General features: G+C 43.3%; 1 protein-coding gene across 1 annotated transcript in view; it reads right to left on the bottom strand.

Moving 5' to 3' along the window:
• Positions 1-25,251, bottom strand: part of sdccag8 (SHH signaling and ciliogenesis regulator sdccag8) — a 55,798-nt gene that overhangs the window by 11,986 nt on the left and 18,561 nt on the right. Inside the window, exons 14-16 of the mRNA XM_049600109.1 lie at positions 16,392-16,519; positions 11,658-11,766; positions 8,327-8,458 (exon numbers count right to left, since the gene is read on the bottom strand). Of these exons, the coding sequence (XP_049456066.1) occupies positions 8,327-8,458; positions 11,658-11,766; positions 16,392-16,519 (369 nt within the window). The remainder of the gene's footprint in view (positions 1-8,326; positions 8,459-11,657; positions 11,767-16,391; positions 16,520-25,251) is intronic.

Here is a 25,251-nt window from a genome sequence, read left to right on the forward strand (position 1 = left end):
AAGATAAGTGTGAAGATGAAACAGGCTAAAATTAAAGATCTGTATTTGAACAAACATGAAAAATCAAGAAAACTAAAAAGGACTCAGGTGTAGAAATGAACTCTAACTCTAAAAGAAAATGAAAAATCTCAACCACAACATTTAACTAACTGAACTTGCATGCACGTCTGTGTGTGTGTGTGTGTGTGTGTGTGTGTGTGTGTGTGTGTGTGTGTGTGTGTAGCAGGCAGGGGGCCTAGGGGGTGAAGAATGCAGGCAGACGGCCTTGGCTTGCCTGGTTACAACAACACTGCCAGGGGCATGAAGGCTGCAGCTGCCACACACACACACACACACTCACAAAACCATATTTCGCCCAATCCCAGGCCCACCATCACCACCCTCACACCCCAGCGCTCTAGCTAAATCTTGGCTAGCGCACAACTGCACTCAAGAATGTGTGTGTGTATATGTGTGTGTGTGTGTGTGTGTGTGTGTGTGTGCGCCTGAAGGCCTTGCCCCTCTCCCCTCCACCAACCTGTCATGCCAGTTGTTGCTCTTGCTAACACGCACGTTTGACATGGGAACATGATTGGTGACACTGTGTGTTTTGATCAGGATGAGGCCGACACGTGTTCCCTCGCTGCTTTTTGATTTCTCGCACCGTCTATTCATTTATTGTTACCTGTCGTTTCCAAACGTGTGACCGGCCTCTTTCAAACATGCACTTGCAATTTAACATGTCGGCATCATGTTTGATAAGGAAGTCAGTGTGTGACTTCGTGTGAATACAGAGGAGACACACTAACACACACAACACACACCAAATCAGCATCTAAATGTCAGACAGCACAGGTATACAGATATTATATTGTATTAAATATACTAAATTAGCGTCTCTGGCTCACAGCTTTGTAAAAACTGCACATTTAAAAATCATTTGTAATGCACAAAATAAAATCAATTTAATTTTGAGTATTTTTAAAGGTGTGTTATCATTGAGAATATTTTTTCTTATGATGTAGAAAATCTATCTTTTTGTTTCAAGGATAAAAAATGACCTTAAAATCAACAAAATCAATATCATGTGAGCAAATTTCAATTTTAAAAAGAGCCATTTAACTTCAACTGGAGAGGTTTGGCTGCAGGATTCTGCATTTATATCTAATAAATGATTAAATCAATGCAAAAATATAAATGTGCGTAGACAAATGTACAGTTACTGTAGCGTGGCAGAGTGCTGGGACTGATAAATCAATTTTAAATTTCATCTGCAGCCTGTCTGAGAACTTGTTCCTCCTTCATATAAACATTTTCCAGTTGCTGAACACAGTGCTGAGAAAGAAAGAAAGGTTTCAGATGTTCGGGTTCACGAGCTTCATGTCATGTTTGAACAACATTGTCAACACTTAGATTTTCCACATCAGAGAGCTGTGTGTGAAATCACTTTAACGTAAAGATGAACCAGCAGTGAGTTTCTGATTTGTTGCGCCTGTATAGGAACATAAAGTCTGAGACCGAGTGCTGTTTGTTTCTGCTCCTTAAATTTAAAATAATAATAATAACCTCTGAATTTTTGATCTTTCAATTCAGCTGAAATTAAGAGAAACCTTCTAAAGACTCACTTCTCTTCTTTCACTAATCTTAAGTGATTTTTTATTGATGAAATTTCTGTTTTATCAATTATTTTTTGTTGCTCTTGTGCCTCTGACCTGCCTCTTTGACATGTGTTGCTGAATACTGTGAAGCACCTTGTAGGTCTGTTTTAAAAAGTCTACAGGATAAACACATTTTACTTATTTAAACCACCACTGACTGATGTGAGTGAAGGTATCTTAATGACAGCTTTGTTTTGTGTGAAATAAAAGCGGAATAAATCTTTTTTTTAAAGCTAAATCTTGAAAAGATCACATCGTGTTTTCCAACATTTTCACCTATTTACAACAAATTTCATGTGCTTTACACTCCTGCTACATTTTACAATATGAGCTGTGGAGTTTTACTTTTTTATCTTTATTTGAAATTCAAATTAAATGTTAAGAAAAATCAACTTGCAGTGATTTGAGAGACTCCAGGTTATTGATCTGATTTCTGTGTGGTGCACGCTGATTTTAAAGTCTGCATTCAATCATAAAAATCACTGTGTAACTTTAAATCCCTGGATAATAGATAAAACATTTTAAGCACTATTCAGTATTATTACAGTATTCGTTATGAATAAGCAACAGGAACTAAAACCCTGGTGGTGCCCTTTTGGTTTTTTCACACCAGAATATATTTCTAAATATAATGAAAAAGTGCAAATATAAGGTGCAAAAGATAAAATATCTTAAACAAGTTTTATTGACCTGTAAGGCTGTATATTATCGTCCTATCTTTTTTACTTTATTATTTATTTTTCTTTTTTGGTCCCGATTAAAGCGAGCTTCGTTCAGCCAGGAGTCAGAGACTCTGCAACATGTCGACTCCCTGCTGTCTAAATAAAGAATACAAACATTAAAGGTGAGAGGATTTGAGAAGTTTGAATAAAAGGTGTGAAAGCTTTTACGGTCTGTACACCAAGATCCAAGATGCTGATGAGAGACTCGGTGTAAGTTTACTTATTTTTACAGGAGAACGTTCAAGTGTTCAACCTGAACTCCCACAAGATCAGAAAGTGCAAAATAAAATTCCCTTGCTCTTATATTAAAAACACAAAGTGTTACAGAGGGACGTCAGAAATATAGTCAGAGTTTAAACATCTGTGGGAGAGCAGAGAAGCTGCCTCTGCTTTCATTTGGTGGCTGCATTAACAGAGGTTTCAGAGCTGCTGCAGGCTGGTATATCATCTATTGAATGTCAAAGTGTTTGCTGCCGTGAGGCCTGCTGACTCTTTTTAAGTCTCGTGTTTGACTGTTTGCTTTCCCCGGCATTAAAGTGTTTCTGCTGTTGTTACGTTTAACATTTCTCTAAAGAAGGGGCAGGTGTTTCTGCACTAGTTTTTCTAGTTGTAGTTTTATGAAGTAGTGTTAGCGAGTGTCACTGACTGGGGCTTGAGATGTGACGCTTTGCACAGTTAACGCTCCAGCTTGCAAGCCTCTGGCTACAGCCCGACATCTGAGCTGCAAATCTGTGCGTCTGTGCGTCTGTGTGTGTGTGTGTGTGTGTGTGTGTGTGTGTGTGTGTGTGTGTGTGTGTGTGATAGAGCTGTAAAGCCACCGTTTGACAATGCTCTTTCAGCAGGCCGCCCTGCGGTCGCTCCCGGCTACAGAAGCCAGCTGGGCAATGCAGAGATGGAAACGATGAGAAGAGAAGGAGAGGAAGATGAAGGGAGGACGACTGATCAGCGCCATCCAGAGGCAAGAACACAGGCGTGAGAGAGACAGTGGAGTGAAGTGGATATTTCCCCACATTCGTTCTCATTCTATAAATCAAATCTGAAAACTATTTATGTATCTTTAAATATCACATCAAGTCAATTATGTCTTTGTATGCATTTATATATAAAATCGCTATTTCTGTAGCACGCAACTTTTTTTCCAGGAAAAAAACAAATGCACAGTTGATTTAAAAACTAAAATTAGTGCATATGTGATCGGTAAAAATGTATTATTCTAATATTCACATGACCACGAAGTGTAACACTCATACGTGTGTAAACGCTGCACCTCACAGTGGGCCTTCTTCATTGTCTCAATCCCCGCTTTCTCCACATCTCACTCTTTTATCATCCCTCTGTCTCTCAGATCACACACACAGTTGCAACTCATCATACACACCGATGTGTGTGTCTGCGTGCACGCACACACACACACACACACACACACACACACACACACACACACACACAGATGAGACAAATGAAAGCTGTCCTGTTTCTTCTGCCCTGCCTCTGCCAACTTCATTTGCAAATGAAAAGTTTTGTGAGGAGCGTCCTTTTGCTTCTGGGGCATGGCAGCACACTGTGTGTTTGGGGGTAGAGGGGGGTTGAGGCGAGGGTTTGACAGAGGGTGTGTGTGTGTGTGTGTGTGTGTGTGTGTGGCAGAGGCCCAGATGAAGCAGCCCTCGCCCGGGGCTCGCTGTCCGCCCGCGGTAGCAGCAAGCCTGTTCCTTCTTCCCCGGCCCGCCGCGACCATTTGTTCCATTAACCAATCTCCTGGAGCCTCTGGTGCAAACACACACACACACACACACACACACAAACACGCATCCACAGGCATACATACTTCAACAACTGCTTGCACAGCTCATACCACACATGGCCCTCCATCCTTCGCTCCATCCCTCCCTCCCTCCTCTGCTCTCCTCCAGACGCACGCACCATCTTTCTTCGTGGAGGCCATATGGCCCAGTGAAGCCTGTGGATCTACAGGCACATCTGCGTATATGTTGCTGCTCTGCTTAAAGGGCTGCACGGTGAGCTCACATAAACACCGTACACGCACACGCACCCCGACAAACACACTCTGCTGTCACTATGTGTGGTTAAGCAAACGTTGGTGTTATGTTGGTCTGTCGTGCGTGTGTGTGCGTGTGTGTGTGTGTGTGTGAGAGAGTCTGTGTATGTGACCTCAGTGTGTACATGCATAGTGATAATTGGTGAAACAGCCTGCGAACAGCTGTGGGGTGAGAAAAGGTTGCGTGGTGTTTGGTACAGAAAGCAGAGGGGAGGAGGAGAAAGAGGAGAGGAGTAAAGTTGGAGAATAAGAGAAGAGCAAAGAGGAAAGAAGAAGTGGAAAGAGAGAAGAAGAAGAGAAGGAGAAGGAGAGGGTGAAGTAAGAAGAGAAAGTTTAAAACTACATGAGCAGAGAAAAACAGCCGTAATAACTTTCACAATTAACAGTCATTAGATAGCTTCCTCACAGCGGTGCTCTCACTACCATCTTACAGGTTTCTCTCCTCACTGATGTCAAATTAATTAAATCATAATGACCGCTCGCATTTACTCGAAAATAACAAAGCACACTTTCTTAGTTTTGCTATTAAGATATATGCATTCAGATTTTAATACATTCTAAAATAACACATATCCATCCCCCGCATTTTCCTCTCTGCACCTGTAATTTAGTTGCTTGCATATGTAAAATATATTCTAAGCTTTCTCACAAACATGACCTGCCCTCACGCAGAAACAAGCTATCATCGTCTCACTCATTTCTCAGAATGAGCACCGGAAAACTACATCACAACTAAATATAAAGTCGCCTATCAAATAAACAAACTGGAGAATAATGACTTAAAGAGTTAAGATAAAAACGACACTGCAGACGTCCCCGCTTCATACATGTGAAATACTGTACACATTTAACTTAATAAATTAAAGTGTCAATGTGTTATTTCTGCTCATTAAAAAACACATACAGCCTTTAAAATTAATCATTTACAGTAACTGGCTCTGCATCTTCCCTGACTCCATCTCTCCACCCTCCGCTCTTTTCATTTCCAGGCAAAAAAACAAAAAACAACACCGCAGACACAGTGAAATAAATAAATAAGTGGTGCAGCAAAACATTGTGTGCTAAAACCCCTGTGTAGTTTGGCAATCAGCTTGCCCATGTAAAAATAAATCAAGCTGATTTTCCAAATGTTTTGTGCGTGGTGCGCTGTTGCCGCTCTTCGCAGCACAGATTGCAGGCCGATGGAGAGGCTGTGGGGAGGGGCGGGGCGCTGGATATTGAACCCACTTGCACCAGCTTGTTAACACGTACACCTTAACCCCCGAGCGGCGCGGCAGGGCGCCCACTGAGTGCTCAGGGCCTGCAGGGACCAACTAACGTATGTATACCCAATGTATGGACGCAGACACACAGGGTAACAGGAGCATGCATGCAATTCGGTACAAGAACAGTGCCATATGTAGGAAAGCTGACGTACACGCTCATGCACGCACACACACACACACACATGCAAATTTAACTGCGCGCGCACACACACACACACACACAAAATACAGAAAGTTCAACCCTGCTTCTATAGCTTAATTCAGACATCACAATCTGCAATGAAGCCCTGATAAATACTGTGGATCTCTTTTTTTAAATTTGTTTAAGCTAAAATCAACATGATGAGAATATATTTGTGGCAGGTTTTCAAGTTTTGCCCCCGGAGTACGCTCAGTACCAGAAATACAATCACATACTGAGAAACCAAGTACCAGCTGCGGTGTGGATCATCGTAAACGTGAGTCATACCTCTCTCGCCTCCCTGTCTCTCCCTTATCTCTGCACCGCACCTCCTCTCCACAAATCACCTAAAAACATGACATGTAAGTGCCAAAAATACATGTACTTAGTGCTCACAAGTAATAAATGCATTCCCAAACATACCAAACAATTATCTCTAGAAACGAGATACAAAAATGTGGTCAAGCGGCTGAACAGTCGCTGCAAAAGTGACCTCATGTAGAACTGAACTCGAGAGGATTTTTAAATATCAGGAGGATTCATCAACCAAGTAAGTGTCAAAGCAGAAAATAAAACTCACTAAATGCCAAGAGTGATTATCGTGGTTCAGTTGGGAGAAGAGAGAAGTTAGGTGCCAACTTCCCAGCCAATCCACTTTTGGCAGCCAGATTCCTACTCTGCTAAACCTCCTGAGAACATGCAATAGCAGCCCATACACACACACACACACACACACACACACACACACATAAAAATACCACCACAACATATGCGCGGAAACATACAGAATATTCATACTTCACACTCCTTGACAACTTAGATTGTTTTTCTTTCTATGAAACACACAAAAAGAGTCACACACAAGCAGGAGACAGCTGTGACTTGGTAAACTTTGTTTTTTTGGCAGCGTCTGACTGTCGACAGGTTAACACCGGTGGGTGGTAGACAATATGTAGTGTCAGTGATGGAGCAGGAGAAAAGGGTGAGTGTGTGTGTGTGTTTGGTTTCGTGTAAGAGGAAGGTGGAGTTGGGTGGTGGTGGTGGGGGCACTGGGGTAGAGATCCTGCAGAGTGGGGCAACAACACCCACACAACCTCGCCCACATTTGCAGAGCCAGGCTGGATGCCAGGCGCCCTGTGGAGACACACACCAACTGGGCTCCACACTTAGGGAGGAAGAGACCCCCGCATCACACACACACACTCTCACACACACACATACAGATACTGTAGCATAAGCCAGAGATTGAGCCACATTTAGCTGCAGCTTTTAGAAGTCAGTGTCTCTGAAAAACTCCCTGTATGCAGCATAGGGCAACGTATTTACTGGGGAATTAAGTTTCATAAACTGAAGTCCAAAATGCATCCGCCACACTATATAGTCCCTCAAAAACGTCCACAGTGGGACCAAAAAACGTGGCAGAAAGCCCATCACAACTTCAGTGAATGAGTGAATTAGGGAGTGATGTCAGACAGATAATTTATCAAGTTATTCTACTTCCAAAAAACAAAAAAGGAGACAAACTCAGCTGTGCTTGTTCAATCGTGGATCGAGACACACAGACTGGTGCGTCGCTTTGAGTCTCAGTTTGCAGTTCACAACCCCATCAGGTGGGCCTCAAGGTGTACGTCAAAGTCACAATGTTTCATGAATTAGCTCCTTCATAACTCATTTTATATTCCTGATTCATCTTAAATCAACGCAGCAATTCATGAGTTAATTCCTAATTGTAAAACCCAATGCTCTTCTTGTACTTGTTGGGATGTTCCTGTTGTTTGTGGACCCCCAAAAGTGACTCAGTTTAATGTTTCCAGTGCATTATATAAGAGAAAAGTTCTGTTTTCTAATCAGAGAACAGTTTCACAAAGTGTAAAAAGTTGCCACTGCACAGACAGCAGGAGAGTAAACTGCTGATGACACAAAAAAACCTCTGTGTCAACAAAAAAAATAAAACAATTCTTGTAAGAATTAAACATTAGATGTGCACAAGACGGAGCAGTCGGGGACAGATTGTGAAGAGAAAACTGCACTTATTTTTTCCTTTGTGAAGGCCCGCTGCCAGATTCTGCACACGGAAAGAAATTAAAACTAAAAAGCACGTTGGGAACATTTAGTAACTCCAACAAGACTGCTGTTATTTTAATAATCAAAAATGGTAAAATCATAAGATACGTCTGCCAGTTTTTTTATTGAAATAAGTGCAGTACTTCTTGGGTGGAAAAAAAGCAAAAAAAAATAATGTTCAAAAACACGACTGGAAACCGTCTTGACTGAGGAACTAACAAATCATAGTCTTATAAATCAGATGTTTATTTGCTGGTAAAAACATTGTCGAAAAAGGAACAAAATATAGCTGACGAAATTAGATAAAGATCTAAGATGTATGGGATGTGCTGCTGTGTGTGTGTGTGTGCGTGTGTGTGTGCGTGTGTGTGTGTGTGTATTAAATATGTGTATTAACGTACCGTTCTTTCATGCGCTGGTGCATGCGGCCGTGCTGGACACACTGATCCTCCATGTCAGAGCAGCAAGCTCTCAGATTCTTTACTGTCTCCTCGAGGTGCTGCTTCTCCAGGGCCAGCTGCTCCAGCTCTCCTCTGTACACACACACACACACACACACACACACCAGCACAGTTAATACAGATGTAACAGTTTAAAGATGTACCTGGTAGCAAGGTGTGCAGGCTGCAGGTTTTAGTTAAAAATGATTTGTAGTAACACTGTAAATTTATTTAAGTAATCTGGATGTGACATGACAAAAGGCTTCACAATACGAGACAAAGATAAAGACATAAATACAAATAAATAGCTCAATCTCAGCAAAGGGAACAGGTGAGTCTTGTATCCAAAGATCTTGAGATTTAAGATCTGTCGTAATAACTTGTTAACACACATTTGTTTAGGAACCTCTCCTCATTTCCCACTCAGTTGCCAGTTTATTCGGTACACCTAGCTTAAACTAATTTGGTCCAATACAACAGTCATGCAACAAATCCGACCTTCATGAAGGTAATATTGTTGTATTTTTGTTTTAACTGTTTTTAAGTGGTGTTGATTCAAGTGTGTGATCATTTCAGAGACTGCTGTCTGTGGTGCTGTTGAGCTATGCAGCAATACACTGACAGATGACAGATATTACTTTGTCCATCCCTTTTACATCAGTGAGGGTAGGACTGGTATATCAGACTGCTTTAGTTCAGTTAGGTGTACCTAATAAACTGGCAACTGAGTAAAAAGGTTAATCCTCACTGATGTCATATGACTGTCATAAGACTGTGGAGCAACCATTTTCTTACTCTTTATTAGAGAGCAGCAACAGGAATACAGACAGAAAACATGGGGAGAGAGAGTCATATGAAATGGAACAAAAGGGTCCGTGGCCAGACGTCACAGTTATGTGAAATGTGTCTTAGCCACATGTCCACCAGATGCTCTGAACCACTTTGTCAGCTGCACAGCAGCAGCAGGAGAAGGCCTCACACACCCCTTTGCCACCAAATGAGCTCTGATTCTTGAGCCCATGTTTTCACAAGTTTTGGGTGGAGCCATTAAAATCAAGGATGTGTCATCAATGGAAGGCGCTGCACAATGCACAATGGAAGTAAACAGTGGTAACAAAATTGCGAAATACATTAATTACAGTTGTCCTGTTCTTGTTATTGTTACTGTTGTTACTGATGTTTTTACCCTAAAAACAAGCATGGACCAACTATTCATGAAACCACGGCACGCTCTTTCTTTTCAATAATTTCTCACTTGAATATTGTCTTCCCCATCCTCTATCCAACCTGTAGAATATGACACGCCCGCTCATGTCGTCACAGTTCACAATTCAGGACAAGGAAAACCTGCTTATTGTTTTTTGTTCCAGCTGAGAACCAGCTTTGTGGGTTCTAAACCACTTTAGTTTTGGTCAAAATGCTCTGAACAGTTCGAAATTAAGTGCGGGAACCGAAACAGAAGCAGTTCCCCGTCAGCAGAAAAGAGTTGTGCCAATACCTGAATCAAAAAATATCTTCAATACTGCCTAAAATACGAATCAGCGACTATGTGAGTCTACGCACCAATCAAATACCACAAAATGTATTATTTAAAAAATTAATAAATAAATAACAGTAAAATAAATAGATTATTATTCACATAATGATATTATAACAAGGGCGGCACGGTGGTGTGGTGGTTAGCACTCTCGCCTCACAGCAAGAGGGTTGCCGGTTCGATCCCGGGCGTGGGAGCCCTTTTGTGTGGAGTTTGCATGTTCTCCCCGTGTCAGCGTGGGTTCTCTCCGGGCACTCCAGCTTCCTCCCACAGTCCAAAGACATTTTGGTGACTCTAAATTGTCCGTAGGTGTGAATGTGAGCGTGAATGGTTGTCTGTCTCTATGTGTCAGCCCTGCTATAGTCTGGCGACCTGTCCAGGGTGTACCCTGCCTCTCGCCCGATGTAGCTGGGATAGGCTCCAGCCCCCCCGCGACCCTCAAGAGGATGAAGCGGTTAGAAGATGAATGAATGAATGAATGATATTATAACAATAATAATAATAAAATAATAATAAGGAATTCATTGATTATTTATTAATTTAAACTTTGGTTTCATTTCACATCCAAATAAAACTAAATAAAATGATACGCCGCTCTAAAACAAGTTGGGCTGTGCAGCCACTGGTAAGTACTGTTTTAGAGCGGCAAAAAAAAATGTATTACCACTAAACAGTGTAACATTAGCAGGGGCAGCACTAGTGTTGCTAATTTCAACACCAGAAGTCTTATAAAGTCGCGTCATAAAACAATGAAAGCAATCATTTCACATCCATACATGATAAGTTGTACACCGCTGTTTTTAACGTGCCGGTTGCAGATCAGTTCTCTGTGCTGACCACAACACAAGTTCAGGTATTTAAATCAATATCAGGAAGGGAAAAAAATAAAAAACTAACAACCTAAAACAAGAGTTTTTCTCAGTGTTTTTTCTGCAACTGTGTCAGTGTAACCTCGCTTAGCCCAACTGAGGCCGTCCAGCAGGACTTTAACCGCTACACTGGGCTCTGACTCCAGGAGCTCAAACAGCTCCGGGCACAAAACACTCCAACACCACACTGCTGCTAAACTACATGACACACACATACAGCAGATGCAGGCGATGAGCCTTCATGCCAATGTGTCAGCATGTATTTGAGTTTCTACACATAAAAAAAAAAACATTCAAGGTGGCAGTTATTAGTCTGTACATATATATGTGTCTTTGGTATTGATGTCAACACATAAAATAATACACAGTGTATCACAGTGTGTGTGTGTTGTGTGCACGTGTCCTGTGGCTGGTGAGGCCAGTGCGGTCTGGCAGGGCCAGATTGGGGGCTGTCATGTGACTAATGTGCAGCACAGCTCCAACAGCTGACAGGACACTGGGCCCAGGGTCACTCTCACACACATACACGCACTCAAATACACAAACACACAGTGAAACACACAAACACACACACACACACACACACAGGCAGGCAGCCCAGATGGAGAGCTGTGCAGGCCTGCTGTGACTACTGTAGCATCAGGTTAACAAGAAAACAGGTCAGACTGGAAAGCAGTATGTAGTATGTTGACATGCTCTGTCCAAACAGCCTGGATCGATGACGCTTCATGAAATGATGACATGGATGTCCGACAGATAGAGGGAACAAACAACAGTGAGCGAATGAATAAAAAAAGAGAGGCTGCGTACATCTACACCAGCAGATCTGAACTGTATCGAGTGAACTCAAACAAAGACGAAATATGACGAAAGAGAAAACTCTGACCTGCTGCTTTCTGTCAGCTCCTCCAGTCTGACGCCCAGCGTGCAGCACTCCTCCTTCAGCTTCCTGATCAGGGAATTCTGGGAACTCAGCAGCCCGTCCAACTCTCCAACTGCAAGCGATCGTGGGAAAGTTGTCGGTTAGTATGAGGTTAACCATGGTGGGTGATCACATGTGCACTTTGAGTAGCTGTCAGGGATCCTGGCCACACAGAGACACTGAGAAGGGTTCAAGCAACATATCACTTCAGTTAGACACTTTTTACTCTTCAGCCCGCAACGCCCACGCTGAAGTTCAGACGCTGTCAAAGTCAAAAAGCCTGCCTCGAAGATGTGTTATCACTGGACGCCGCCATCACCCACCTCCCCTTCTCTCTAATAACAGAGACATGTTTAAAGGCAGTCGCACAAATGACAGTTGATTTTCTAATTCTGGTTTCAACATCAATAACTGCTGAGAGCATTTAGAGTAACATTATTACACACACTGTATATTACTGTGTAGGTCCACTTTACACTTGCCCTTATCATTTTAGAAGGCCAGCTACATGTACTGTACATAGTGTGTATCCCTACTTTTTTTAATACTGCTGCTACACATCCTGAAATTAACTGCTGCTCCAAGTAAAAAAAAACCATAATGTGACAATCACATTTGTAAGACACTGACAGAGTACAGCTAAAATCTAATTTAAAAAATGGACAAAACAAGTTAAGTTCTCAAGATTCGTCCCCATGATGCAAGTTTTTAGTCTAATCGAGGTTTTAATGTTGCACTCATCAAAAACCTGACATCACACCAAAGTGAAATGACGCTTTAAAAGTGTTTATAGTCACATTATTCTGCAGGACAGAGGAGTTTATTTGTCAAGGGGTGAATGCTAAAACTGTGACGCACAGCGAGCTCAAGCTTGCACTTAAACCACTTAAACCTTTCTCTTAATTTTAGTGTAGCATACAGAATGTGTCTGATTTTTTTTTAAATGCTCAAATAGAATTGATTTTTTTAAGATTGTTTCACTGGCCCAGGATTTTATTTTGCTTTTATTTAATTAAAGGTAGAATTTAGGGGAAAACATGCCTGTCATTTACCAGACTGTCTGACATACTGTATATAGTAAGAAATACAACTTTAATAAAAGAGCTTTGGCCACTTCTATTAACACATATGATACATTTTTAACAGCAGATCAACAAAACGGCCTCACATACCAGGGGGAAAACATCTCCATTATGGACAGAGCGGAACAATTAAATCTATTGTAACAAATGCTGCAGATACATATGTCTCTTTGAATGTATTCCCAAAAAATGCTTTTGTCGACATTCACAATAAAATCAGAACTGTTCAAACACCAGGCAGAGATGTACAGAGCGAAAAAACACAAGTACAGAGAATAGAGGATGGAGATATAAAGTGTGTGAGAAGGGTAAAATGAGATGGAGAAAGAGAGAGAGAGGGGGATTGTTGTTTGAAAGCGCTTTCTTTCTCCTTTCCACCCTTCCTGCCACGTCCTCATCCGCTCATGGGGGCCTCTTTCTGAACAATCCAACACTGGGCTTTCATCGTTCCTTTGAAATGATCCACGTTCCGCTCTCCAACATATGTCTGCTCTTTTAAAATAACAATGGCTGCCGTTTGGATTGAGGGAATGATCCACCTGCTCCGGCATTCTGTTACAGTCAACCGAAACCAAAAACACCAAGGACTCGCAGTCTTTGAAAAGTAGCTCAGACTTGTGAAGAGTTTTTTTTTTCTCTCTGCATACAGTAGATATTGGGGAGAAAAGAAAGAGATAGAAACAAGTAGAGGAAGAGCCATGATGGAAGATGTCTGCACTATAATGCATAGCATTACCTGCAGGCTGAAATATGACTCTACACTTTTGTCATTCCTCTCTTCTTCTTCTTCTTCTTTCTCTATGAGCTACAGAAATGCTAATAAAATATAAAGAAGGAAATGATGAGTGGGAGAGGTGTAAAGGCCAATGCCCACTGATGTTTAGTATTATTGTACTGGCTGCACATTGTGTCTCCAAAGTGACTAACCTTTCATTCCTCTCCATACAGCCTCTGTCCCCAGATCACTGCCACAGATAATGCACGGAGGGCAGAAATTGGATGCTACAGAGCATGAAACTAAACCACACAAACTCGCGGACGTGCACACACACGTACACCCAACAAAGTTTGGTCAGTGCTGGAAAAGTTGCATGAAGAATGCTAATTAGCTGAACAGGCTTTGAATGCGTCTGGCCGTGCGTAGGCCAAAAAGAACCCTGGGACACAGAAACACAGCAGAACTGGCACTGGAAACAAACAGAGAAAAAATGAGGGAGGGAGGGATGGAGAGAAGAAGCGTGGCAGGGAGGGAGGGATGGAGAGAAACAAATATCTGATATCATCTAGAGGCTGCTCTGTACGCATTTACTCAAAAAAGAAACATGAAAAAAAAAATCTGAAAAAAGGTGGGAAGGAGCGGAGAAGAAGGGAGAGGGGGGACGGATGGATGGAAGGACAAACGGATGGACAGAGAGGCGGGATTTGGAGAGCAAGAAAGCTAATTATCCAGCTCGTCTGTTGGGTTGCACGGGGAGAGGAAGTGATGCGAGCTACTAAAGGACGTCCACCCCTCCATCCCCTCCCCATCCACAGTTTCCTGCTGTGCTCTGATGTCAGCTCTCTTTAGACAACATGTGTGCCGCCGACATGCGCCAGAAACAAACCCTTTGTTTACCCCCCTCTCCTCCCCTCCCTCCATCCATTCCTCCCTCTGTACCCTCCATCTTTGTTCTGCGTACCAGCAGGCTCCCTGGTTGTTGAAGGGAACCACAGGTAAATAAAAAGATAGGAAAAGGGAGGGATGGAGAGTGAGAGTGGCTGAGGGTGGGTGGTGGGTGTGAGGGTGGGGGGGGGCATCCAGATGGTGCAACAGATGTGGTAGCAGCAGCAGCTCTGCTGTGCAGACAGACAGGGAGCTCTGAGCTGGGTCTCTCTGCTCTGCTCCCATCACCTTCCCTCTGCTCTGCCCTGCTATTCTCTCTCCTCCTCTCATGGCTTCTCTTTTGCTCTTTTTCCCTCTGTTCTGCTCTTTTGAGGTCACTTCGGCTCAAATGATTTGTGTTCCTGTCCGTCCCCTCCCACTCTGGCCGTGTCGTGTTGGTGGGGAGCAAGGTGGCACAGTGAGAAGGAAAGCCATCCTTCAACTGGAAGATGCAGGTTCAAGACCCTGTTCCAGCACAGATCCACCCTGCTGAAGTGTCCTTGAGGAAGAGACTGAAACCCTCCCAGCTCAAGGGCTGTGATTCTGTAGCTGACCCTGATTAACTCTCGCTGTTTTGCTCCTCGCAGTTCTGAATATTCAAACTCAGTGTGATTCATCCTATTTAGTTCTGCTTTGTTCCGTCTCCCCCCACATCACCCTCCCCTCTGTGGAAGACAACTAATACGCCTCTGTACCGCAGTGGCCTGCACTTGCTACTGTGTGGCTGTGTAGAGATGTTCTCAAGTGTGCGCGGCTCTCTGCTGAAAAACATTTAGCGCTGCCCTTTGTCTGACCCGTAATGTCCAGCTGATGTGGCTTCATCACAGCTGCCATGCTAGCCAGAGGGCCAACGGCCACCAGACGCAGGACTGGAGCATCTCCGAAGATTAAGAGTCACTTGTGAATGTATAGAAATACTGATATCAATTGAATGACATTAGGGCTGGGTATAGTTGCTAATAAATAATAAATAGTTGCTATAACAGTATCCTTAAAGTGATACCAACAGAGCACTTAATTTGTACCTTTTCTTTGTACTTCATCCTATATCAATCATGTGAATAGACACATTCAGTTGTGTAAAACATAGGCAGTCTATCTGTGTGTGTCGGTTAAACACGGGGGGGATACCGATGTGCATCTCCACACGCTGAACTGCCAACTCCGTCAAATTCAGCGTGCTCAACTTCACCACACCTAAGACAGTATGGGGTGTAGCTGCTGCCAATAACACATCGCATAAAACTGAAGAACAGTTGTGGCGATTGGCTGCCAGCAAATTTTTTTGCAAGTGCTCATTTTTTTTCTACATCTGGGCACAAAAATGATCGACTGCAGGGGTCATTTGACTAGAAAAGTTTCAATACTACTTGGTACTGGGTTATTTTGGTTGATATCTAAAAGGTATCAGGTACGAGCAACCAGTCCTAAATTATATCCATTTAATATTTAATGATGCATTTCATTAGTTTTCTTATTTGTCTGTCTCTTTTCCTCCAAAGTCTCCATAGCAAGAAAAAGACTGCTACAATTTCCCTCTGCGAATACACACTATTCAGAAAATACAGGTAGGAAATGAAGACAAGACAGCGTGCTGTGTACAGTAGTTAAAATACGTTAAGGGCACAAAGTTTCTGTCTTCACACGAGGTTCAAATACACACCCAAACGTTGGCAAAACAACTCTAAACAAAACATGGCTGCTGAAGGACAGACAGGATGAAGATGAGCCGCCTCTGAAACGATTCCAGTCAACATTTGAACTGCAACAGAGATGTAACAAAGCAACCAAAACGTGATGCAGCTGCAACCGGTGTACATCCGGGCTGAGGTTCAGCTACACAAGACTCTGAATTAAAGAAGCTCCCTTGATGAGGAAAGTAAAGATGAGGATACTTAACTTTCTTTGAAACAGGTCAGATATATGTTTAATTTAGAGAGGTGGGACAGAGACAGTGGAAGTGAAAGCACTGACCTCTCCGCTGGTGTTGAGCCTCTGTTTGCTCCAGCAGCGCAGCCAGCTCTCTCTCTCTTTCCCGCGCTGTAAGGGTCGCTGACGCCATTTCCTCCTCATGAGCCCGTTCTGCACTCTCTCTGTCCTGCCTAGGGAAAAGAACCAGGATGTTAAATGAACATTTAAACCACAATCCTCCTTATAAAGATAATAATTTATCCACATTTTCTAATTATAATGGTATTTCATGTAAAAAAAATGCACTGAATACAAACTGTGAAATTTCAAAATAGCATGGTGTTTATTAGATGCACAATTTTATCACGTAACTTGGCTACCTGCAGCGTGTGTAAAAATCAGTGTTCATCCAAACAGAGGCACTAAATGTTACTCTGTGCTTCAGACAAGTGATTACTCATCCTCTGTTAATGGCTGAGCATGAAAAACCTGCGGGCTATAACTCAGTCATATTGTTTCTTTTACCATGTAAATCTGAAGTGTTGAAGTGTAAAGAATTTGTTTTTTCAACTGACCATGACAGAAATATCTGCTTGTTTTACTCAAAATTAATTACATGTCAGTCAAGTTCAGCATCACAGCATGTAAAGCAGTTGTGATTTGGTGGTAAGGCTGCTCTTCAGCTCCTTTCCCACTGTCAATGAAAAATGACTCTGCAGCTGTGTTGTCAAAAATATGATTTCATTGATACCTATTAATCCTGAAAATTTCAGATACACTTACAGATACAGCTGTACTTTATCCTCCTCTCTTATTGTTAATGTTTACAACATTCACTCTGCTGTAAAGCTGTCAATGCCAATTTATAGGTTTTTTTAATATTTCTTTTTTTAATACAAATGTTTAAGTTCATGGCTCAATGTTGATTTTTCCCAAAAAAACAGAATTGAATATCAATTTATCAAGGTAATGTATTTAAGTTAGAAATTCCGGTGGCATGACAACACAACTCTGCATTCGTCATGGCTATATATATCGGCTCAAGCTCTGATCTGCAGGAACGTAAACATGACACCTGTGTGAACACACTAATTTTTGCCCCATTTCTGGTGCGATGCAATGCCACAAATTCTGCCCATCTCTGTCCGAGCAACACTCGAACTTTCTCCAAAATTAATCGCCACAGAGTCTGAAAGAGAGCTTGATTAAGTAAGAGATGTAAAAAAAGAAGTAACCACTGTCATATTTTCCTGGCTTCCACGCTTCTTTCTACTGTTTACTGATCTGTTTTCTGGCGCGTTTGTGACATTGAACATGACACACCAGAAAAAAAAAAGATGTGTCTGTTGCAGAGCTGTGGGCACGGTTTTGTTAAACTGGCAGTGGGAAAGGAGTCGATCACCTGTTTTTAGTTAGTTTAGTTTTGTTTAAAAAAACCTGCATATACCTGCTAAATTTTGGTGGACAAAGGGTGATAATTTACTTTTGGATCACAGATTTTACCTTTAAGAGGCTGATCCATAAAAAACATGGCTCTCAAAATGAGATGTGCAACTGACAGTCATGCTAAATACTCAGCGAGTATCAAAAACAACTGTCGGCCTTCGATTTGTTGGGCGAGGTTAAACAATTTTCAATCAAAAAATCGCAACCGGTTTTCAAATAATTCACTCAGTTAGGATCAGCAGCCGTCTGATAGTTGCACTCCTGATAAATTCCACCATATTTTTGTGTTAGAGGGAGATCAATAATGTGAAGAAGAAAGACTGGTAGATAAACAGAGGTGAGACAGAAGGCAGGAGGAGAGTTAAACACTGTGCAAACAAGAGAATGAAAGATACGACAGACAGGAGAATGACAGAAATGACTCGGGGGCGGTAGATGGGTAAAAGCGTCAGGCCACTGTCGGCTTCAAGACCCCTGAGTGATACTACAGCTGTCTACAAGACACACACACACACACACACACACACACACACACACACACACACACACACACACATACACAGTTGCACAGATACAAGGGTCCATAACAGACTCTTTTGCAAAAATAAAAAGATAAGTCTGCTCTGGTTAAGCTGCTTGTCATCCTTTGCATTTCCTGTGCAGTTTGTATCAACACAATTTAGTTTCCAGCCACATTCATACCAAAAGCATGTATATCTCTACAGCGACGTGACATCAGTTGATCAAGAGGACCGCACTTATACGTCTACATATGAATAATTGTATGAATTCGTAGTGCGACGGGAATGTCAACTAGCACAACACATTTGGTAGCGATCGAATCGCTTTAATCTCCACTTTTCGCTCGTCTCAATTGTGCAGGTAAGATGCAAACGAAGGTGCTCATCCCCACAGGCTTTGAACAACACTGCTTTTTACTCCTGATTGAACCAAACTTTCTAACTCAGCTAAGTCCAAGTGTAGCCAGACAACAGAGGAACAGACAAAGAAGGAAAGAAAAGAAAAAACTACAAAGACAGGAAAAAACGAACAAATAAACAGAACTCTTCCTGAAGTCCAAAGGCGCTAATGAAGAGAGAATTCTCCAGTTTAAGTGAAAACTTTTCTCCCCTACAGCGCTTGGCCTGCATCTCTAAAGTGACCGCGTCTGTCTGTTCCTTCGTGTGTGTGTGTGTTCTCCTGCTGTCCTGCTGTCTGGGGTGTGAAAGCGGGTGGCGGGTGTGCAGGGGACACAAGGAGACTGTGTGTGTCTGTACTCGTATGAGTGTGTGCGTGTATGCGTGTGTGTGTGAGAGTGAATGAACCCCCGCTGGGCTTGAACAGCAGCCTGAGCCACCAAAGCGCACACCAGGGCTCAGCGGGAGATGGCGGGCAGGCGTTGCCAGCCATTTGGTCCTGCAAGAGGTTCCAGGGGGCCGTGTGTATTTGCGTATGCCTATGTGTGTGTGTTTGTGTGCGATTGGGGGTGGTGGGGGGGGGGGGACTCACACCAGACCTGTTTACCCACCAATTAGCATCAGACAGACCGCCAGAAAGTTCCAGCAGTCAGCAATAGAGTGGTGGTGGTGGTGAGGAAGAGGAGAGCAATGAAAAAGAGAAGAAGATAGGAAAGCAAAAACACAGAGAGCTACACATTTGGCATCTGTTTGCTTTTGCTGATCTACTGAACAACACTTTACATGTACAACCAAATAAAGTTGTACACAACAGAGCAGAACAGACTCAAGGCCTTAATGGGGACAACCTTGAGGAGGGCGGCTGATTCTAAGTTTCAGTTCAAGGCCTGAGGGTTTAAAGCCCCACGACAAGGGCCTGAGCGCCTCATCGAGGATCAAATCAACGCTGGCAAGTCAGGTTAAGTTATGTGGTTCTTTCCCCCGCGCCATTTTGTATCCCCAATCAAATGCAACGCGTTTACTTGCAAAAATGCTGTCACAAAATGGCTGCTGGTGAGCACTGTCAAATTAAAGCATAAAAAAGAGAAAGCAGAGGAGAGATGTCAGCGGAGAGCCAAGCCCTGGAGCAAGCGTTAAGGGCGACGGGTAGAGCAGAGGCTGAATATGTGGGGCTGGAGCTGGATAATTCTCCCTGGACAATAATCTGCCTTCCAGCTAATTGGTGAATGGGCTCTGGGTTGCTGCCTGTGGCAGGAACTCTTGTTTGGGCCTAGGAGGCAATAGACTGAATGTTCAGTTAGCGGATAGCTGGGCCTGTTTGTATATGCCTGGCCTGATGCACTGTAGGACAGCTTGATAAGTATGGCGAGAGCTGCATGGGCCAGGGGCCTAAGGTAGGCTGGAATAGCTCTGGGGCTGCGGCCAGGTACAGTGGCTGCTGGGTAAGTGGGAGGTGGCAGAGGCGGTGGCTGGCTGGCTAGCTGGCTGGAGCAGCGAGGAAGAAGAGGGGGCCCAGTCTGCACTGCCTGCCTAAGTGGGCACTATTCAAGCTGTTGCCCATTAGATGTGGGGTGCCAGGGCCTGACCAAGCACGGAGTTTGCAGCACCCCATGGTGCAGCCGGCATCCCACGCCAGAACCACCAAATGCCGCGGTTTATCAGAGAACGAGCACAAATTGGAGTCAGACGGTGGACTTGGAGGAATTGGAGACATTCGCCAACGCCAGACACCACTGACCGCTGTTTGGACTAAAGTAAAAGAGACTATACTCTCTCCCAATAAACACAATATCACCCAGATACACAAACACACAGAGTGAAGTCATACAGTATCTGAACACACAGATAATAAGTAAAGATCTCTGTGTAAACACACAAAATATATGATGATAACCAAGACACATTAACGTGATCGACTGAACTCCCTAAACTCGAGTTACTTTTGGGATGCATTCACTTACCCAACTAAATAATCTGCAGGAAAACGTAACAGAAAACTGAAGAGAACAATGCATACTCATATTTACACGCAGAGACGCTCCTATGTTGCATAAATAACAGGTGTGAAATGAACATGCAGGTGAACAGATTGTGAACTCAGCCTTTAGCACACACATGTAAACAAGTATTGTTCGCAACAAAGACAAGTTACAGCGGAGATGAAGAATCAAGAGGAGGACCAGATAGAATAATACTATTTCTGTCACAGAGGGCCATCTGCACTAACAGCTATCGTCATGGCAATGCTCCATACATCTGAAATATCATAAAGGACAAATAATAATCATAATCAGACAATGAGAGACGTGTGCGTACCTGTCGTATCTTAAACTGCTTGTGAGATCTGAATTAATAGTGTCAACAAAAATAACAAATTAACGGTATCTGAATTGTATTTTTAAGATAAATTCAATTTAATTATAAGCTTAGATAAATTAAAAAAAAAATCAGATTTCCATTTAAATTCATTACTCAAACTGATGTACCTGCAGCTCAAACAATTATCTGCTGCGCCTTGATGTTGATTTACTGACATGCACTGATGCTGTACTATAAAATTACAACTGTTAACTATTTGCTCAACTGCTCAAAATGGTGACACTCGTGATGATTCACTCTTGTGGAGAAATTCCAGTAGATCCACAGCTATTCATGATAGACTGCATCAATCAGACGACATTAATATTCAACAGTTTGATACGCAGAACTACAAAGATGATTTCTGCTTATGTGTGAGTGGGCTTGTTTATGTGTGTGACTGAGAGACGGTGAGACGGAGGCCTTGTGTAGGCCTATCTAACCGGTACTGCCAACAAAGGATGAGTGCACCGCGGAGAAAATAAAGTGACATATTGAACATTTGCTGCGCTGCGTATCATTGACGCGCCGCACAATAAACATCTGAATTGTTTTCGTGGAGCAGACCGTGCACGGTGTCACACAATTTTCTATCACACGCACCTCAATGTGTTTTAGCACATTTTTATTAAACCTCGGGGTGATGTAAGTCAATCACTCTGCTCCCACATTTTTCTTCCTGACACCCCTCCCTTCATCTCGCTGCTCTACTTTATGAAACAAACACATCAAACACAGAGGCTGCCTGATGCAGCCTCACCGCTCCTTTGCTCCGCGCCCAGCCCAGCTTTCCATCTATCTGTCCATCTATCCGTCCGCAGCGTTCTCATCTCCGCTCCGATCCTTTTTTCTGCTGTTTCCATCTCTCCCTCCTCCCTCCTCTTTTCCCTCCCACCCTTTTTTTCCTGTAACTAAACTGGCTGTGTCTCTCTCCATCTGCTGGTTCTTCCTTCAGCGGCCCTGCACCTGTTCACACCTCCTCTCCTGTTGGCCACCTCTTCTCTCTTCTCCCCTCTCTCCCCCCCTTTATCTCTCTCTTTCTCTCTCTGTCTCTCCCTCCCTCTCTCTCTGCTCAGTGCGATGCTGCCAGGCCCGTTCCTGGCTCAGTTAGCCTCTCTGTCATTCAATCCATCTGTCGGCAAGTCAACTTTGTTTACAGCGGGCGGCCCAAGCCTCTTTTCTTCTTCAAGGAGCGCTAAAGCCCCCCCACTGCCACCAAGGTCAGCGGCGAGCCAATCGTGCCCGAGAAACAAAAAACTGCAACTGTTAAATTAGCAAAAAAATACAAATTTGCCCTCCCTCTCCGACACACGTGCATAACTATGAACAATAACTGCACATCTTAAATCTTTCACTCTCCCGTGCCTATGAATAAATACATGCATACAGCCACAAACACATGACCCTCGCAGAAACATTTGCTGTTACAGCACACATTCCCTCAGAGGAAAAAAACTCCAGCTCTAGATTCAAGTAATTAGCTGCTGATTGGCCTCTGTCATCGTCTATCTGCTCACAAAACAGAGCGAGAGAAGTTTTAAAGTCTTAATTGGCACAGATGACTGATGGTCTTAACACAGGAAGAGCGGACTGGCAGCGCAGGCATCTGTGGTTTTTAAAAATAAACACACAGCATACGTACAATATGCTCCCACACTGACCCAATCCAGAAACCCAGGACTCAACGTTGGTGTCAAATCTGTGCCCTACAGAAATAGTTGCGGGTAGCATATGTGGCAGGGTGAGGGTCGAATCAATTTCAGATGAGAAGGTAAATTATTGGCTGAAATTAATTATTTCAATCAGGACACCAGCTTTGAATTACTTTTCATTAGACGTCTGCTAAAGTGTGTAATACATACTGTATAAATGTGAAGTATAAATGCAACATAAACTTAGAATAAATAGAGGAATGCACATCCATTTTTCTAAAAGAAAAACTGAGAGATGACAGTGAAAGTTTCAGAGAGTGAGAGAGAAAAGTGTGCAAACTAAAAGTCTGTACCACATGGAGCGTTCTCTCCGGTGTGAGCTCGATCCACCTGTGTTGGAATTCACTTCACACCTGAGACATACCTGGTGTCGTTCAAACGCCCCTCACCCCTCCCACCCGCTCATAAGCTCGGGGGCAACTGGCAGGAAGTAACATGTGCCATCTCTCTCCCATTACCCACCCAAGTAATCTTCAGTGAACTTGTCTATTATCTTCTTTCCTCCTCACCTCTTTTTCCTCATTTCTCCCACACCCTCTGCAAACTCCTCTCCTCCCCTCGCTCCTGGGCCATTAGATCAGATGCCTAGCGAGGGAGAGGCGGCCATTGAGGTGGAAAACAAAGAGAGGCTTTTTTTAAACTCAGTGGGGGGGACTGGGGCTGGAGATGGAACTGTAGGGGGGCTTGTGCCCATCCGGTGCCCGCCTTCATATACACACCATCGCCAGCCTCGCTGCTTTTCTCCTCTGCTCCCCTTTGCCTCCTCTGCGCCATCCATCCACTTTCCTCTACATTCAAAACTTCCTGTGTATTCTCCCAAACCTTCCTCTCTCCCACAACCTCCATATGTCCTCTCCTCTTTTATTCTCATCTACCTTTATCTATCCGCTCTTCTTTCCACTTCCAGCCTCAGCGTCGCCTTCTCCCCTCTTAACCGCCTCTGTCTTCTTTGCTTATACTTCCTTGCTAACAGACTGCAGTAAACAGCGTCACCATCAGGGTCGTGTCAGCGTGTCTTTCAACCTTGTTCACACAGCATTTTATTTGGAACGAGGAGCACATCAATATGCATAAATATAGTGTTGGCATTTTGGGCATTTTCACCATGTGCATGCATATAAACAAAGTCCGGAAATAGCAATGCAGCAGCAGACCTTTTGAAGTATGTTTGTCTCTTTGAAAAATGTTTTCATATTAGAAATCACAACCTATGTGGATTGCCTTTCATTTTAGGGCTTCTTATGGTAATCATTACACCGTAAACCAAATAAAAACAACATCCATTCTTATTATTTCAATGCATTATATGAGAATGAAAGTATGTGCCAGCCATAAAAACCTGATCTCTGTCTGCAATTATATTTTTTCTTTGAGGCTCCTTTTAGTTTCATACAACCCCAATGCAGCTTGGGCCAGTGGAGCAGATTTGATTGATTGGAAATAAAGCATTATTTTAATATCTGACGGCGATGTTTCACATCCAGTGCTGGTGGAGGAGTTCTCCCAACGCCCCCCTTAACTCATCGCCACTCTCTTTCCTTCTGTATCTCCTATTTCCACTCGGCTGCTACCTTGAATCTTATCCTCCTCTCTCCAATCTCTTGCTCCTGTCTTTGTAATCATCTCCAGATTCAATCTGCTGATGGGGGCACTGCCCTTCTACCTACGAGGCTCTGCTTGGCACTGCTGTGCCCACAAAGGGGGGACAGAGAGAAAGGGATGGTTTGAAGGCAAGAGAAAAAAAAGAGAACAAAGAGCAGCTATATGAAGGATAAAATGAAGAGGATGAAAAGATAAAGCATGGATCTATCAGGTAAAAAAAAGAGTGACAGAGGTAAAAGAGAGAAATGAGGGTAAAGGAAGAGCAGAGAGAGGTTCTGTCATGTTGGATGAAAGCTGTGCCTACTGGGCAGTGGGCACGCTGTAGAGTCACTGATGGTGCCACCCTCACAGCAGGGGTGTGTGAAGGCACAAGGTTGACCAGATGACTGACTGACTGACACACACACACACACACACACACACACACACACACACACACACACACACACACACACACACACACACAGATTCACAGTTCATTCAGGATGCACAAAATCCATACACACACTGCAATCACAAGACAGCAGTGCCGTCCTCTAAAATGAAACTGATGCTAAACTGAACTTCGAGCAAACACACACCTGAACACTCTACAGTGTGTTTCAAGATATTCCAAAAAACACCACATATATACAAACTGTTTAAAATTGCTTTAGGTATGTACCGCATGACAGGCGAGAAAGCATGAGCATAAGTGAGGTGAAGAGTGGATGGTGGGTGGATGGCGGAGGGCTGGTGCTCTCCCTTACGTTCTCTGTCCTCCAGCAGTAGTGTCTGTATGTAGGCCAGTGTCCCAGGGCACACTTGGCTGGGGTGACAACAGTTGTAGCCGACAGATTTGCCTCCATCTTGCCTGAGGTCTCCCAGTCAGCGATCTGTCTATTCTAT

This window comes from Epinephelus fuscoguttatus, linkage group LG16 (assembly GCF_011397635.1).
Source record: "Epinephelus fuscoguttatus linkage group LG16, E.fuscoguttatus.final_Chr_v1".
Classification (NCBI taxonomy): Eukaryota; Metazoa; Chordata; class Actinopteri; order Perciformes; family Serranidae; genus Epinephelus; species Epinephelus fuscoguttatus.